A 13,892-nucleotide genomic window follows, 5' to 3' on the forward strand; every position below is an offset into this window, starting at 1 on the left:
GGTGCAGCTTTGCAGCTATAAGAGGCACACTTGATAAGCTGGCAAGGCCGAACCCTCAGCAAAAAGTTCGAACAAGCGTATCCTGCGTGCAGGGGGATGTTTGGAATAAAGGCATGATAATAATATCGCTACTTGATGAACCCGAATGCATGATCGATCAGCCACCATAAGGTTGCGTAGTGTATGGTGATATTTCGTGCATACATTAGGTTAAAGAGTGTGGAGCAGCGAAATGTGTGATGGAAAAGCGTAAATTTTGGTTGAATAATGGTTCTGAGGAGCTGAAAGAACTGTAGTTTTTTACTTTTCGCATCACTTTAATCCCACCACAAAGTACCACAAAGTAAACGTTCATCTGACAATATATACAGTGATGTACTAAATTGATAGTACGGCGCTGCATTGGATTTGTTCATTAAGATAGTTTGTTCTATCCGTGAAATTACATTTATTCTTTATTCTTTATGTAAGTAAAAGTGTCACAGACTAAGAGAAAAAACTGTAAAACTGTAATAGAAAAGATGGATGGGTGACAGACAACGCAGCAAGATGAGCACGAAAGGTAGAAAGAGAGATATTATCATCGAAGTGAGGAAAGTACGAATTAAAGTGATGCATACATTTTTCCGAACGCAGAGAAAGCATATTTGCCACACAACAATGGGATAACGAATGCTATAGTTGCTGTAAAGAGTTATAAGTGTTTAAGATTGTCTGTGTAAATGATCTAAAGATAAATATAGATAAATGATAAAGATGATTGTCTGCAGGTAAAATCAAACTAACATCATTAAGATACAATAGGAAAAAAGAGGAATAAACACTCTACCATGATGTACTCCTGAAGATCCTAAGAATTAACCCGACGCACAGTCATTATTTTTTTCCCTATAAGTACGATTGCAAAGGTAAGACCCAAGCACGTTGACAATCACAGATGAGAACTCCAAATTTGAAAATTTAGCCAAAAACAAGGGATGTGGCAACAATCAAATGCTGCCTTAAAGCCCCAATACACGACACTACCCTTAGATCAGCTTCCATACAAGGAACCGTGGAGGACTCTAGACAGAACAGGTTAATCGTGGTAGAACGGTCAGGCATAAATCCATGTTGTTGAGGGCTTAAATACGAATGCGGAAATTGTAGCACAATTGATTCAAAAGCTTTACTGCATGCACACCGAATCGAAACCCCACGGTAATTCGAAAACAACATTCTCGGTGCTTTTTTATAGATTGGTATTAACCAAGCAGTCTTCCGAACAGTCGGAAACTGAGAAGAAGATAAAGATAATTGAAACAATTGGCACAACGGGATCGCCAAAGCCTTTCAACACTCCGAATTAACACTGAGGCCGGTAGTACATCCGGGCCAGGTGAGAAGGAAGGTTTAAGATCGCCAAGCGTACGTTCATCAAGATCAACATCAAAATTTATCGAATCGACGCTACATGGTTTTCCAGGAGTTCTCATAGCTTTGGGACACTTTATTGACTCTTTCTTACGTGAAATGAACTTAATGTAATACGAATTGGACTCTATAGCACCCTTGTTGAACAATTCTACCAGGAATTTCTAAGGATCCTGTCAGAAAAGGGTGCCATAAAGTCCAATTTCCATCATAAGATATGCACTTCCCAAAATTATGAGAATCCCTGGAAAACCCTGTAAAGACAATACTAGGAACATTAGAATTGTCAGTCTATATCGCCTCCGAATTCATTAAAGGACTAAGAAACACATCGGAAAAGTGCTTTGCAAAGAGGTTGCAAATCGCTTCCCGAGAGTCAACAACCATGTCCTGTTTGGCAAAACTATGTTGTGATTGCTTATGGTTATAAAGAATTTGTCAATATATAAATCAGGGGTCTCCAAACTTTTCAGTTCGCGGGCCGCATTGCTTCCCAATCAACCTTGTTGAGAGCCATTTTGACGCTACCTTTAGAATGAATGGAAGTTCAAATCTCGTTTTAATAAGAAAATACTATGAAATATATACGGTACGGTTTTGGATAGTCTTTCATGTTTTCCTTTAACTGTTATGTTTTATGAAATCATTATCCGTCAAAGCATCTTTAATTTTAATACATCCAGAAAAGCCCAGTGGCCCTTGTAGCACATCGAAACTAAGTTATGATCTCAATGATGATATATTCGACCATCAATTGAGTATGATTTAGATTCAAGGAGTTTTTGACCATTTTGCCTTAAATATAACCCACAAAGAACGATTATCTCCCACACCTAAGCGATGTTCAGAGAGTTTATCTATACATTAACATCAAATTCTGAAGTGTTAATAGAGAATTGGTCAAGATGTTTGCAAATTAATGCGAATTAGTGGACTGTACTACCATTTTAGTTAGCCACTGAATTCAAAGCAACGCAGTTGAAATTGTGCGATAAAGTTAATGTTACATAAATTGAATGCGAATCAATTATCTGTTTTAATTAAATCCGCAAACAGCACTCGCTCTAATCTATTGTTTTAACTGCGTGATTCAGTCCATACCACTGCGTGCAAGTGCCTTGTTGCTGCGAAATCTACGAAATGTTTTTGGTATTTTCCAATTCCGTTCACTGCATCTACTCCGTATCACTTGTGCCGTGTGCAATAAGTAGCAAAAAGTACAAAAAAATCGCGCTCAACCTGCCGGTCCCCGGCAGATTCACCAATAGCGGTTCCTGTGATTAATTCTTCCCGTCTCACCTCGATCGTTCGGCGTACATTGTGTGTTCCAGATGTTGCCGGTAAGCGGCGCCCTAGTACGTGAGCGATTGCTTTCTTGTCCGGTGGCTTTACGGTCACTGCCAAGGACACCTGGGAACGGGGGTGCAGCGGATGTGTGTTCCGGGGGAAACGGTGACGCCCAGTATCAACATAGAACGGGGTGGTGCTGCCAACCGTTTTGGCAGGAAAGAGCCCAAGTTTACCCAACTGTCCGATTAATGGTTGCAAAGGTCCCAGGGAGCAGGCTGGCATACAAATTCAACACGCCGGATCGACATGGACATGCTCGGAGAGCGTGATCCTGCCCCGTTCGCAGTGGCGGCCTATTATGTCACGCGCATTCGCGAATCGCGATCCCGAAACTGCTGCATTCGTCGTTGAAGGAAAAAAAAGGGAAAAGATCTTCGCTCGAGTGGAGGCGTAATGGCGGTGTGTGGTGATAGAAGCATCGTGAAGATAAGTACTGACGGGGTAGCGAAAGATGTAGGAGTGTTAGTCGCGATCGTGTACGAACAAGAACGTAGACAGAGAGACAGAGAGAGAGAGAGAGAGAGAGAGAGAGAGAGAGAGAGAGAGAGAGAGAGAGAGAGAGAGAGAGAGAGGGAGTATGTGTGTGTTGAGCCATCCCTACCGGTACCTGTTGCTGCTGCTGCTGCTGCTACTCGATGCCACACACTGCACCACACAGACCACCGCTGTCAAACCTGACTAATGGACATCGATCCTTATTGGGTTGGGCGCAGAACAACTGATAACAGCGCCAGGCCCGGGGCGGCCTTCGATCGGGGTTTTGCTTTGGAATGTTTTTACTTCGCCCTACACGTCCGTACGTGCGATTGCCGCTGGGGTACCAGGGGGAATCGTGCACACACACACACACATACATCCACCCGGCATGTACTATCGGGTGTCCGGGTGGCTTGTCAGGGGCACTGTTCCGCGGGGATCAGTTTTTAAATAGGCATCGCTCGCCCGGCTGCTCAGTCAGTATACGGTGGAACGTTGCGCGGTCAAAAGCTTGCTGAACACGCGCGTGTGTGGGCGTGTGCGTAACAACGATCGCGATAGGCAGATCTTGGAGTGTCCGCTCCGGCCACTGGAGCTACCACGTCCGTAACCGAAACCTGCGCCATGTGCGAATTACTCTCTCGCGTTGCGCTCTAGTTTTCTTCCCCGATTCTCTCGTTGCTTTGGTGTGTGACTCCAAAGTGACTTCTGCAGAACATTAACTGTGTGTGTGTGTGTGTGTGTGAGAGTGATCCGCGTTAAAAAGAAAAGAGTGATAGAATGCCCTCCGCAAGCAAGGACAAAATCTTCGGCCCGTGGAACCGCAGCGAAAGTACGGGCAACGTCGTGTACCTCTCGAACAACAACACGGCCGACAATTTGGCGAAAATGTTTTCCCGCACGGCTCCATCGAGTCCGCGATGGACACCGTACGGCTCGCGGCACAATTCGCCCCCGATGCCGAGCTCGCCGCTGTCCTCCTCGCCGCCGTCGACGCTGCGTCGCAACTACTCCAGCACCTTCACGCTCATCCCCGAGGATCGCGAGCTGGAGACTGTGGCGCCGTCCGCACCGCCATCAACGGCTGCATCCACGGCAAAAGCCCCGGCATCCCAGCAGCGCGTGTCGAGCGGGCGCATCTTGCTGCGGCTGGTGCTCTGGTGGCCGCTGCTGCTGATTGCCGTCGCCCAGCGGCTGCTCGGCTGCTGCATGGCGCTGGCCTGGAAGCCGTTCCTGCTGTCGGCACCGGCCTTCTGGCTGTCCGCCTGCCTGTGGATGTTCTGGAAGCTGATAGCGCTGCCGCTGGCCGGCCTGAAGTGGGCCCTGGTAGCGCTGCACACGCCCGCCCACGAGCGCAACCGCCGCAAGCGAACGATCCTGATCAGCTGCGGCAGCACGATCCAGACGCTGCATCTCGCGCGCAACTTCTACAAGTCCGGTGCGCGCGTCGTCGTGTTCGAGTTCGAGGGTCTGTTCGCGCTCGCCCGCTTCTCGACCGCCGTCAGCAAGTTCTACGCGATCCAGCGGCCCACGCCCGAGACGGTCGGCGAGTACATAGCGGCCCTGTGCGAGATCGTGGAGAAGGAGCAGCCGACCCACTACATACCGGTGTGCGCCACGAGCCCGGCGCACTACGATGCCCTCGCCAAGCCGCACCTGGAGCTGCGCGGTTGCTCCAGCTTCATCCCGGGCGCGCAGGAAACGTCCGTGCTGGACGACATCCTGCAGGTGATGCGCAAATGCGAAGCGAACGAGATACAGCTCCCGCCGCACCAGATCGTGTCGTCGAAGGAGGAACTGGCCCGCCTGTACGACGGCGGCTGGCTGGCCGGGTTCCGCAACGTGATGGTCGCTTCCGGGGCGCTAGGGCTGCTCGAGCGCAGCAAGTACGTCCTGCCGGCCAATCGGCGCGATTTGCGCCTCAACTACGAGGTGAGCGAGGCGCAAAAGTGGGTCGTCATACGGGACGTGATCGGGTCGCACTACGTCACCTGCACCACGGTGAAGGATTCGGCCGTGATCGCGAACGTGACGTGCGCGATCCAGGCGGACACGCGCAGCCTGGTGCCGGAGGAGAACGCCGCGATCGACCGGTGGCTGCAAGAGTTTTTCCGCCGCATACGGCTCCAGCGCCCGATCAACGGGCACATCAGCTTCCGGCTGGTCAAGTGCCAGTGCAGCGGGCAGATACTGCCCCTCGGCATACGGGTCGGCGTGTCGCTGCCGTACATCTGCTACACCGGCGTGCACTCGCGCGTGCTCTGCAAGCCCTGCCCGCACTTTAGCCGGCAAAACTCGGGCCCGCTGGTGCAGGAGGGCGGCCGCTACTGGATCCACGAGACGGTGCTGAACGCACTGCGAAGGCCGAGCGTGGACGCGGTCCAGCATCTGATCGGCACGGTGATCGACCAGCGGGAGGCCCTGTTCGTCTACTGGGATCCGCTGCCGTACTGTGCGTACTATCACTTCCAGCTGCCGTTCAACTCCGTCAAGCGCTTTCTGCACAAACGGCAAGCCTCACGCACCTCCGTACCTGCGATGGCCGCACCGGTCCAGTGAGTCGCCAGGTGGCGGGAGCAGCAGCAGTGTTGCTGGTGATGGTGGCTCCTCCCGGGGACTCCTTGAGATGACATCGACGAGTGATAGAGTTTAAAGCAAAAACCGCAGCGCTCTGATTGTGTTCGAAGATGTAGGCGCGCGCGGGCGCACACACGCACCAGCACGCTGATCACGATGATTAACACGTGTAAGCTGTGCTGCTGCCTGCTACCGCTGTTGCTCCTTTGCCGCAAGAGGGAGCCGGGCGAGGGAGCAACAGGTCGAACGAAATCAAAAACATCCTTGCGGCCAATCTTGCCCAATGTGCCGATGTGGCGGGCGAGGGCAAAACCAATCGAACCGGAACCACCACCTACCACTACCACGACAACGATGGCAGGGCGCAGACCAGAGCAAAAGTGATTACAAACATACATAAGCATGGAGAGAGAATCAATAGACTTTGATCGCGGTTACGGGCGGGCACGCGGTGACACGCGGGCCCGCGTGATGGGCCGGCTTTGCGGGATATATGTAACATTTGGCTCGGCGAGTCATGTGTGTGTGTGTGTGTGTGTGTGTGTGTGAGGGGGAAGTTGATAGGCTAGCGAGACAAAAGGCAACCGCCATGATCAGAATAAGTTTTTAACAGGCAAACGTTGGGCGCTAAAGTAGATTCAACACTCTCTCACACACACATGCTAGTTTCATAGCAAAAACTAATACCCCGTCTTAGCTTTGTGCATAATACTTACTGCTCAGTTGGGCCGAGCGGCAAATTAGATGCATCGTTCTAAAACCGATGAATAAGCCGCACATTCAAGCTTAAGAGGGAAAGAAGAGGGTGGCGATTGTGCAGTCCCGTCCCGTTCCTGTTGCTGGGCAACAGGCAGTGCGACGTGTGGGACGTGCCGGATGCCGCGTACTCCAAAGTACGAGAGACAACAGACAGGGTACTGGGCTGCAGTTAAAAATAACCAACCGTGCGCTGGTGCGCTTATCGCTTGGGCGCAGGTCATAGGTTAGAGCAACATGTACTGTTTCGTTTGAAACTCACCGTTTTTTGGGAGCTTTTTGTTGATTGTTGTTTGTTGTTGATCAATCTATGCGAACGCTCTTCCAGAGGTTTCAATTATCCTATCTTAATTTCGCTTCCCGCTTAGCAAAAGCGAGCGTGGGTAGCAATGTGTAGGCCGTTATCGGCCCCATGGTAGGTTAGACACATCGTGGCGCACAGCATGCAACAGAGTGCGCAAACGTTAGGGAAACGTGCATATAGAATTAAAGTGTACATATAGAAATAAAATGTAAAAATAAAATTAAAAAAAACATGTGGAATCCTACAAAACTGGTGATAAGAGCAGTGTGAATGTGCATTCTTATGAATGCTTGAGAGAGTGCGATATTGGGCCTTAAAGGTTATACGTTGTACAGCTGTCATGGCGAATCTACTCGGCTGTCCATCATTTCATCAAACAATTATCAATCGATCCACATACGGCGAACCCACCGCACGGGAGGGTCAATGATCGTTGTGTGCGAAGCATAAGCTGCGCAGAAATGAGCAACGATGGAGAATCGCGATCCTGACTGGTGGTGATATATCACATTCCTCACACCTACAGTGCCGACCAACTCACTCTTTAACGCTCTTTTGTACATCAAAAAGGAACTTCCGTTTGACATGTTTCACATCGTTTCATATTTGGCTATTTACAACAGCTAGGCGCGATCGCACGCATAAGGTGGCCAATGTGTTGTTGGTATTGTTTTTGTTTTTCGATTTTTAGCTAAAAAAATGGTACAAATACAGATTAATACATTTACACTCAACATAAAAGTTTGCACAAAGTAAGCACATATATACTTTCACTCTCTCCTCCTGCAGTTAGAAGTTTCACCCCGTGCGCTCAATAGGATCAATCCGTTAATCCCCCAAAGGATACGCCTCCTGCCTTCTATAATCGGTCGGCCATCTCCTGGCCGACAATCTTCTCGCAGTAGCTCGTCTGGTGGCGTTTCAGATCGAGAATCCGATCAAACACCTTCCCACAGTAGTTGCACCGCCGATCCTTTTTGCGCATCTCCCGGTGCACCCGGTACATGTGGTTGCGGTGCACGCTGCCGGAGGAGAACGTTATCTTACAAATGCAGCACACGAACGGCCGCTCGCCCGTGTGATAGCGCATGTGATCCTCGAGCGTGCGCTTGCTCTTGAACATGCGGCTCGGCTCGGTACAGATCGGGCACCGGTAGCTGCGCACGTTTTCGTGCACCGTCCGGATGTGGTTCTGCTGTACGTATTTGGTTTTGAACTGCGCCAAACAGATGTGGCACTGAAACGGCCGCTCGACCGTGTGCACCGCCAGATGGGCGACCCAGACGTCGCGCGACTGAAACTTTTCCCCGCACACCATGCACCGATTGTCCTCGAGGGCCGGGGCCATCGAGCCGGACTGCCGCTTCGATTGGCTGCGCGTTTGGGTGCGTATCGGTGTGACGGCGGCGGCGGCGGCAGCGACCGCTGCCAGCGCGTTCGCTTGTGCGCTGAAGATGGCACTCATGCTAAACTTTGGTTCCTGCTGCTCCTCGGTTGGTTCGTGCTGCAACGGTTGGTGATGAAGCTGTTGCAACTGGTGCTGCTGCAGAAATAGCTGCTGCTGCTGTTGCTGTTGCTGCTGCTGATGCAACTGGTGCTGCTGGTGTAGCTGCTGCAGCTGTTCAAGCACATCGATGGAGGCGTCCCGAGATTCGTCAGCTGTCAGTGTACTGCTGCTGCTGCTTTCCTTGTCTGCCTGTTCGTGATCGTCGTACGCATTTTCCAGTTCGGACGCTTCCTGCTTCACTATGATGACTTCCGGCTCTATGCGCGGCAAAATCTTTGAGCGTATGATTTTGTCGTACTCCCGGGCACGCCTTCGAAAGTGGTGAAACTCCTGCATCAGCTGCAGGCAGCCCTGACAGGCGGCGGAGGGGAAATCCATTTCGGGCTTCAGCAACACACCGATACAGTCCACGATTACCGTTATCAACTCCATGTTCAACGGTTCGCTGGTGGTAGGATGAAAGATCGGCACCAGGCTGGTTTCGCGAAAGCAGAATCGGCAATATGTGCCAGGCGTATCACTCGGACTATGCGTGGGAACGAGAACAGCGATTAGGAAATATTTTTTTAAAAAAATATTTTCACCCTCCAGATAAAACGGCCTTTTCTGTGCGTCCAAAACACTTACACATCGTTGTAGATTGTTAAATCCATTCACTGGAAGGGTTTGCGCTCGCCTTTTTACCCTAAAACTGTTTCCCACAAGCACAACGAACTGAAAACTACACAATTTTTCTGGAGTAACTGGATATCTTGCAGCAGGAACCAACAGCGGGGCAACGGTTTGTTTACATTATACACTGACAACCATTTTTTCCTCCTTTGCTGTTCTTTTCTTTCTCTACAAAAGCACGCACGCAGCCGAAAGCATGCAGCCATGCGCGGTGCTCCCCACGGAACAATTCCAGCTGATACGCAGAGAAGGCGGTCTCGTTGGAAAGGAAATCATTACAAGCTGTAGATAGCATTGTTTTAGCGTAATTTACTGATAATTTATTCTCTTTCGTCGAAAAAAAAAAATAATGTGATGCACTGTGTGTGCTTTTTTGCCCGAGAGAGACGGAAAATTGTCAGAGGTACCCAAAGTATACGCGAAGCAAAGGTTGTTTTGCTCAATCGGCGTCATTTTGTGCCACAGTTGTGTTTAATTTTTTTTTTTGTAAATAATTAGTTAATTTCTCGGCAATTGTTTATTATTTGAAAAATCTTTTATTAAATTTCACTTTCGTGATTATTATACATATCATCATCCCTTTCCTTTAGTGTAACCGTTGGCAACCGAAACCAAAACAAAACATTTACGAGCGCCGGCTGTTTGTGGAATATGGTGCTGGTAATGTGTTTCAACAAACTAATATGTTTTTCATTTTAATTAACTTCGATTAATTGAGTTAAAACCCCTTTTAGACTCTTTAAAAACATTCAAAAAAAAAATAATAGCATTTAATGACCACACATATTATTTGATTCACTTGTTTGCTATCAACACCGTTAACAACAAACTCTTGTTGTGTTTATACCCATTTTGTTAATTAGCAATACATACATATGGATATGACAATTAGAACAATATTTTGGGAAATAGTAATACTACAGAAATAAAGATATGAATCGTAAATAATGAAAAATTGACTTACACATCAGTCGAAATCCATCGGTGAAATTTAATGCTCTAACTGCCACTGCACGTCTCTAACACTGCGCACTATTCGTACATCTTTTCACAATTAATCAATACATTTCATTCCAATAGCCACTGTTGCACTTTTATACACATTTTACAGCTTATTATATTTACTAATTGTACGAGCTCTGCCACACACGTGCCATGTGCCGACCAATTCAACGAAAAGCAAAACGAACAAAACCTCTTGGCCAGAGAACAACAAATCTGCTGTCAAACCGGCACTGAAGAATGTAAACAAACAGCTGACGTTTGCTTGAGAAACCATGGCGTTATCCAACCGGCTGCTGTTCCGATATTTCTCTGCCGCAAAACATCCAAAAAACAATGCAAGGTACGATTGATATTTAGCACAAAGCTAAATTAAAATAACAGTAATTCGTTTGTTACTAACATGCACAACACATCCCCTTTTACTGATAGGACAAAATGGAAAAGCGTCGTCGGACTGGAGGTACACGCACAGCTGGAGACCAAATCGAAACTGTTTTCCGGGGCTCGGGCTACCTTTGGAGCTGCCCCGAATTCGTGTGTTGCTTTGTTCGACGCGTCAATTCCCGGAACATTACCCGTGCTAAACAAAGGTGCCGTAGAGCTCGGTGTAAAAACAGCACTCGCACTAGGATGCAACGTGAGCGCAGTATCGATGTTTGACCGCAAACACTACTTTTATGCTGATTTGCCAAACGGATATCAGATCACGCAGCAGCGAGCTCCATTGGCACGGGGCGGAAACCTATCGTTTCCGGTGTTTGTTCCCGGAGTGACAAAGACGCCTTACTACAAAACGGCAAGGCTTCATCAGCTGCAGCTCGAGCAAGACAGTGGAAAATCGCTGCACGATCCGTACGAGCGCAAAAGCTTGGTGGATTTGAATCGTGCTGGTGTGCCATTGATGGAGTTGGTGTTTGAACCGGACCTGGAAACTGGCGAGGAAGCGGCGGCGCTGGTGAAGGAATTGATCCTGATTTTGACGAGGTTGCAGAGCTGCTCTTGCAAGATGGAAGGTACGTGTGAAGGGGTGGCGATGGATGAGTGTGAGTGAAGAGACAGTATGGCATTAAGCGGCGGGAGAAGAGAGTGCGTCGGTGGTGTAATGGTCAGCATAGTTGCCTTCCAAGCAGTTGATCCGGGTTCGATTCCCGGCCGACGCACAGAAGTATTTTGTTTGTTATGAAATTTCTCGCTAGTTGATTTGTTTTATTAATCTAATCATGTTTGTGTTTTAGTAAAAGTTAGATTTAATCAGTTTTGAATGAGAATGAATCGTTGCGGCATATTATTTGGTAAATTTTGGAAATTACTATACTGCTTCGAGCAAAGCTGAAATAGTGCATAAAATGTAAAGATTTTTCTATATTATTGATATTTTTGTTGATTATCAATTGATTGAATCGTTTTTGTTTGTACAGAAAAACAGCGATAATACTCATAGTTTTGTAGGAAGTGTTAAAGTAACTAGAGTAAAAAAGTATAAACTATATTCGTTTGATATTGATTCATTATGAAACATGGCTTAAAATTCAAAATTCGATAACAAATATTTGTGAGTTGTTGTTAGTATGGTTTAGAGAGGCTTTGGCTCCTGCGGAGTTCTTTCGCCTCTTATTAAAAATATTTGTGAGCACATCATGACACACTTCGATATAGTGTAACTGTGATATTTGTAGTGCGTGAGCAAGACAGTAGAGTATGTCTCGACAGCCGTGATCGTCTAGTGGTTAGGACCCTACGTTGTGGCCGTAGTAACCCAGGTTCGAATCCTGGTCACGGCAGTGTCGCTCGTCGAACACTGTCACGGATGAGATGAAACTTTTTTTTTCTGTCCAAGCGATAGATAGTTCAAAATATTGTTCTGCTACCTCATTTTATTATTGCTTGTCTGATTTTATTGTCGTTCCATTTGCAGAGGGTGCATTACGAGTGGACGCTAACATATCGGTACATTTGGAGGGTACACCGCTTGGCACGCGAACGGAGGTGAAAAACATTGGCTCGGTGCGAGCCGTCGCTCAGGCCGTCGATTACGAAATACAGCGTCAAATCGCCGTTCTGGACGAGGGTGGAACGATACACAACGAAACTCGTGCCTGGGACTCGACGGCTAGGAAAACGGTCGCCATGCGAGACAAGGAAGTGGTGCAGGATTATCGTTTTATGCCGGAACCGAACCTTCCGCCGTTGCATTTAAAACTAAGTGAAGATTCGGCGGAATCGCCTGACGCAGACGCCGTTGGTTTGATAGACGTGCCGAAACTACACCAGACACTGCCGGAGCTGCCGGAGCAAACACGCCAAACGATTATACAGCGCCACCAGCTGACCAGTACGATCGCAATAACGCTGGTGGTAAGTGGGTTGAAAGTAGATGCAAGGTTTGGGATTTACTAAAAAATGTCGCTTCCCTTCATTTTAGAACGACGTTACACTATACGAACACTTCCGTTCCATCATCGACGAGTCGGCGACTCGATCCCCAAAGCTGGTGGCAAACTTTCTCATCAATGAGCTGCTTACGATGCTAAACCGTAACAAGCTAGAGCCGGCCGATGCGCACCTAACTACTAGCCAGCTCGCCACCATTGTGGATATGTTGCAGGAAAACCAGCTCAACATTCACTATGCTCGGCGTGTGCTGCAGGAGCTGCTGGATCAACGGGATAGGGCTGAAGGAAGTGCACCATCATCATCGTGCCCACGGGAAATCGTTACCGCTAACAATTGGTTCCTTATTACGGATGAATCGGACATCAGACGGTACTGTGAAGGCGTTATTGAGCGCAGTCCCAAGCTGGTGGATAAGTATCGCAAAGGCAAGGAGAAAATGCTGTACGCGTTGGCGGGTGAGGTGGCAAAGGCTAGTGAGGAGAAGGTTGACATGGCGAGAGCGGTGGAGATGTTGAAGGAGATGTTAAAGTAAGAGACACACCGAATAGGACGCTTTGCCAATTTTACTTAAGGTGAATAAAGTCAAAAACCAAACTAGAGAAATTGAAATGAAGCATAAAAGCAACTCTCCTATATGTTTTTTTTGTCTGTTTCGAAATTAGATGGTCGCCACAAACAGTGGTCCATAAACGTATCGACTCAGCAGTCAAAAGCGAATAACAGTAGGTGTCATCAACATTTTAGGAGAATAATAGCTGAGTTGTGTATAAGCTCAAATAAGATAAGATAATAGGTCCTTTATATTGCGTTTGTGTGTGTGTTCTGCATGTTCATTAAAAGGAATTTGCTAAACTTGTCACTTTTCCAGCATACAGCCCCGCACCGTCCAGACGCGGGATGAAGATAGAATAATAATATATACATCTTTCGTTTGACGCATTTGACTGCTTAAAAGAGTAACGGATCACCGTAGCTGTATCAGGAATCGCTCAGTATGTCCTTCAGTATCGAGCTGGAACTGCGTGGCGGCGCAAACCCGGGCTGCTGCATCATCATCATCGCCGCTTCCGGCACCAGGATCGGCTGTACGGAAGATGCTGCGGGTGGTGCAGTGATCAGATTGCTACCGACCGATGTGACCGTGGTGGTTGATGTTGCCATCGACTGCTGCTGTTGCTGCTGCTGTTGCTGTTCGCCAACGCTGGATGTCGTTCCGGTTGCGGCTGCAGGTGACGTGACTATGTTCAGTAGACTAGAGCTTGCGGTGGCACGTGGCGCAGACTCTTTCTCGAGGAACTTCACGAATGCCTCGGTGAGGGATTCTTTGTTGTAGTTAGCTGATTGGGAGACGAAGAAGAAGAGGCAGTGTTAAATTTGCAATTACAAGGATTACAGCTTTGTAGCTCAGTTTGTTGCTCGCTTTTAGTACATCGCTTG

At 48.0% G+C, this 13,892-nt stretch overlaps 4 protein-coding genes and 2 non-coding genes across 7 annotated transcripts in view; 4 read left to right on the plus strand and 2 right to left on the minus strand.

Moving 5' to 3' along the window:
• The first annotated feature begins 3,569 nt into the window (after positions 1-3,569).
• LOC120948792 (uncharacterized) lies at positions 3,570-7,126 on the plus strand. Its single transcript, XM_040365504.2, has one exon. The coding sequence runs from the start codon at positions 4,021-4,023 to the stop codon at positions 5,797-5,799; it is 1,779 nt and encodes a 592-aa protein (XP_040221438.2). The 5' UTR covers positions 3,570-4,020; the 3' UTR covers positions 5,800-7,126.
• A 330-nt stretch (positions 7,127-7,456) lies between these two features.
• LOC120948795 (zinc finger protein 235-like) lies at positions 7,457-9,489 on the minus strand. 2 transcript variants are annotated; one of them, XR_005750977.2, is made up of 3 exons: positions 9,012-9,489; positions 7,646-8,910; positions 7,457-7,568 (listed from the first exon to the last, which is right to left on the minus strand). XR_005750977.2 is itself a non-coding variant. In XM_040365506.2 (2 exons), the coding sequence occupies exons 1-2, from the start codon at positions 9,035-9,037 to the stop codon at positions 7,737-7,739; spliced, it is 1,200 nt and encodes a 399-aa protein (XP_040221440.2). In that variant the 5' UTR covers positions 9,038-9,489; the 3' UTR covers positions 7,457-7,736. The 2 variants fall into 2 exon arrangements, 1 of the variants encoding a protein (XP_040221440.2); XM_040365506.2 differs by having other exon boundaries at positions 7,457-8,910.
• Positions 9,490-10,059: 570 nt separating this feature from the next.
• LOC120948793 (glutamyl-tRNA(Gln) amidotransferase subunit B, mitochondrial) lies at positions 10,060-13,075 on the plus strand. Its single transcript, XM_040365505.2, has 4 exons — positions 10,060-10,401; positions 10,491-11,074; positions 11,977-12,416; positions 12,484-13,075. The coding sequence occupies exons 1-4, from the start codon at positions 10,334-10,336 to the stop codon at positions 12,985-12,987; spliced, it is 1,596 nt and encodes a 531-aa protein (XP_040221439.2). The 5' UTR covers positions 10,060-10,333; the 3' UTR covers positions 12,988-13,075.
• On the plus strand, positions 11,150-11,221 carry Trnag-ucc (transfer RNA glycine (anticodon UCC)). The gene has a single exon. It is a non-coding gene; the product is annotated as a tRNA-Gly (tRNA).
• On the plus strand, positions 11,771-11,842 carry Trnah-gug (transfer RNA histidin (anticodon GUG)). The gene has a single exon. It is a non-coding gene; the product is annotated as a tRNA-His (tRNA).
• A 157-nt stretch (positions 13,076-13,232) lies between the features above and the next one.
• Positions 13,233-13,892, minus strand: part of LOC120948791 (rootletin) — a 41,486-nt gene continuing 40,826 nt past the window's right edge. The window contains exon 6 of the mRNA XM_040365503.2: positions 13,233-13,792. Coding sequence (XP_040221437.2) covers positions 13,434-13,792 — 359 coding nt within the window. The 3' untranslated portion in view covers positions 13,233-13,433. The remainder of the gene's footprint in view (positions 13,793-13,892) is intronic.

The sequence above is a fragment of the Anopheles coluzzii genome, chromosome 2, assembly GCF_943734685.1.
Source record: "Anopheles coluzzii chromosome 2, AcolN3, whole genome shotgun sequence".
Classification (NCBI taxonomy): domain Eukaryota; kingdom Metazoa; phylum Arthropoda; class Insecta; order Diptera; family Culicidae; genus Anopheles; species Anopheles coluzzii.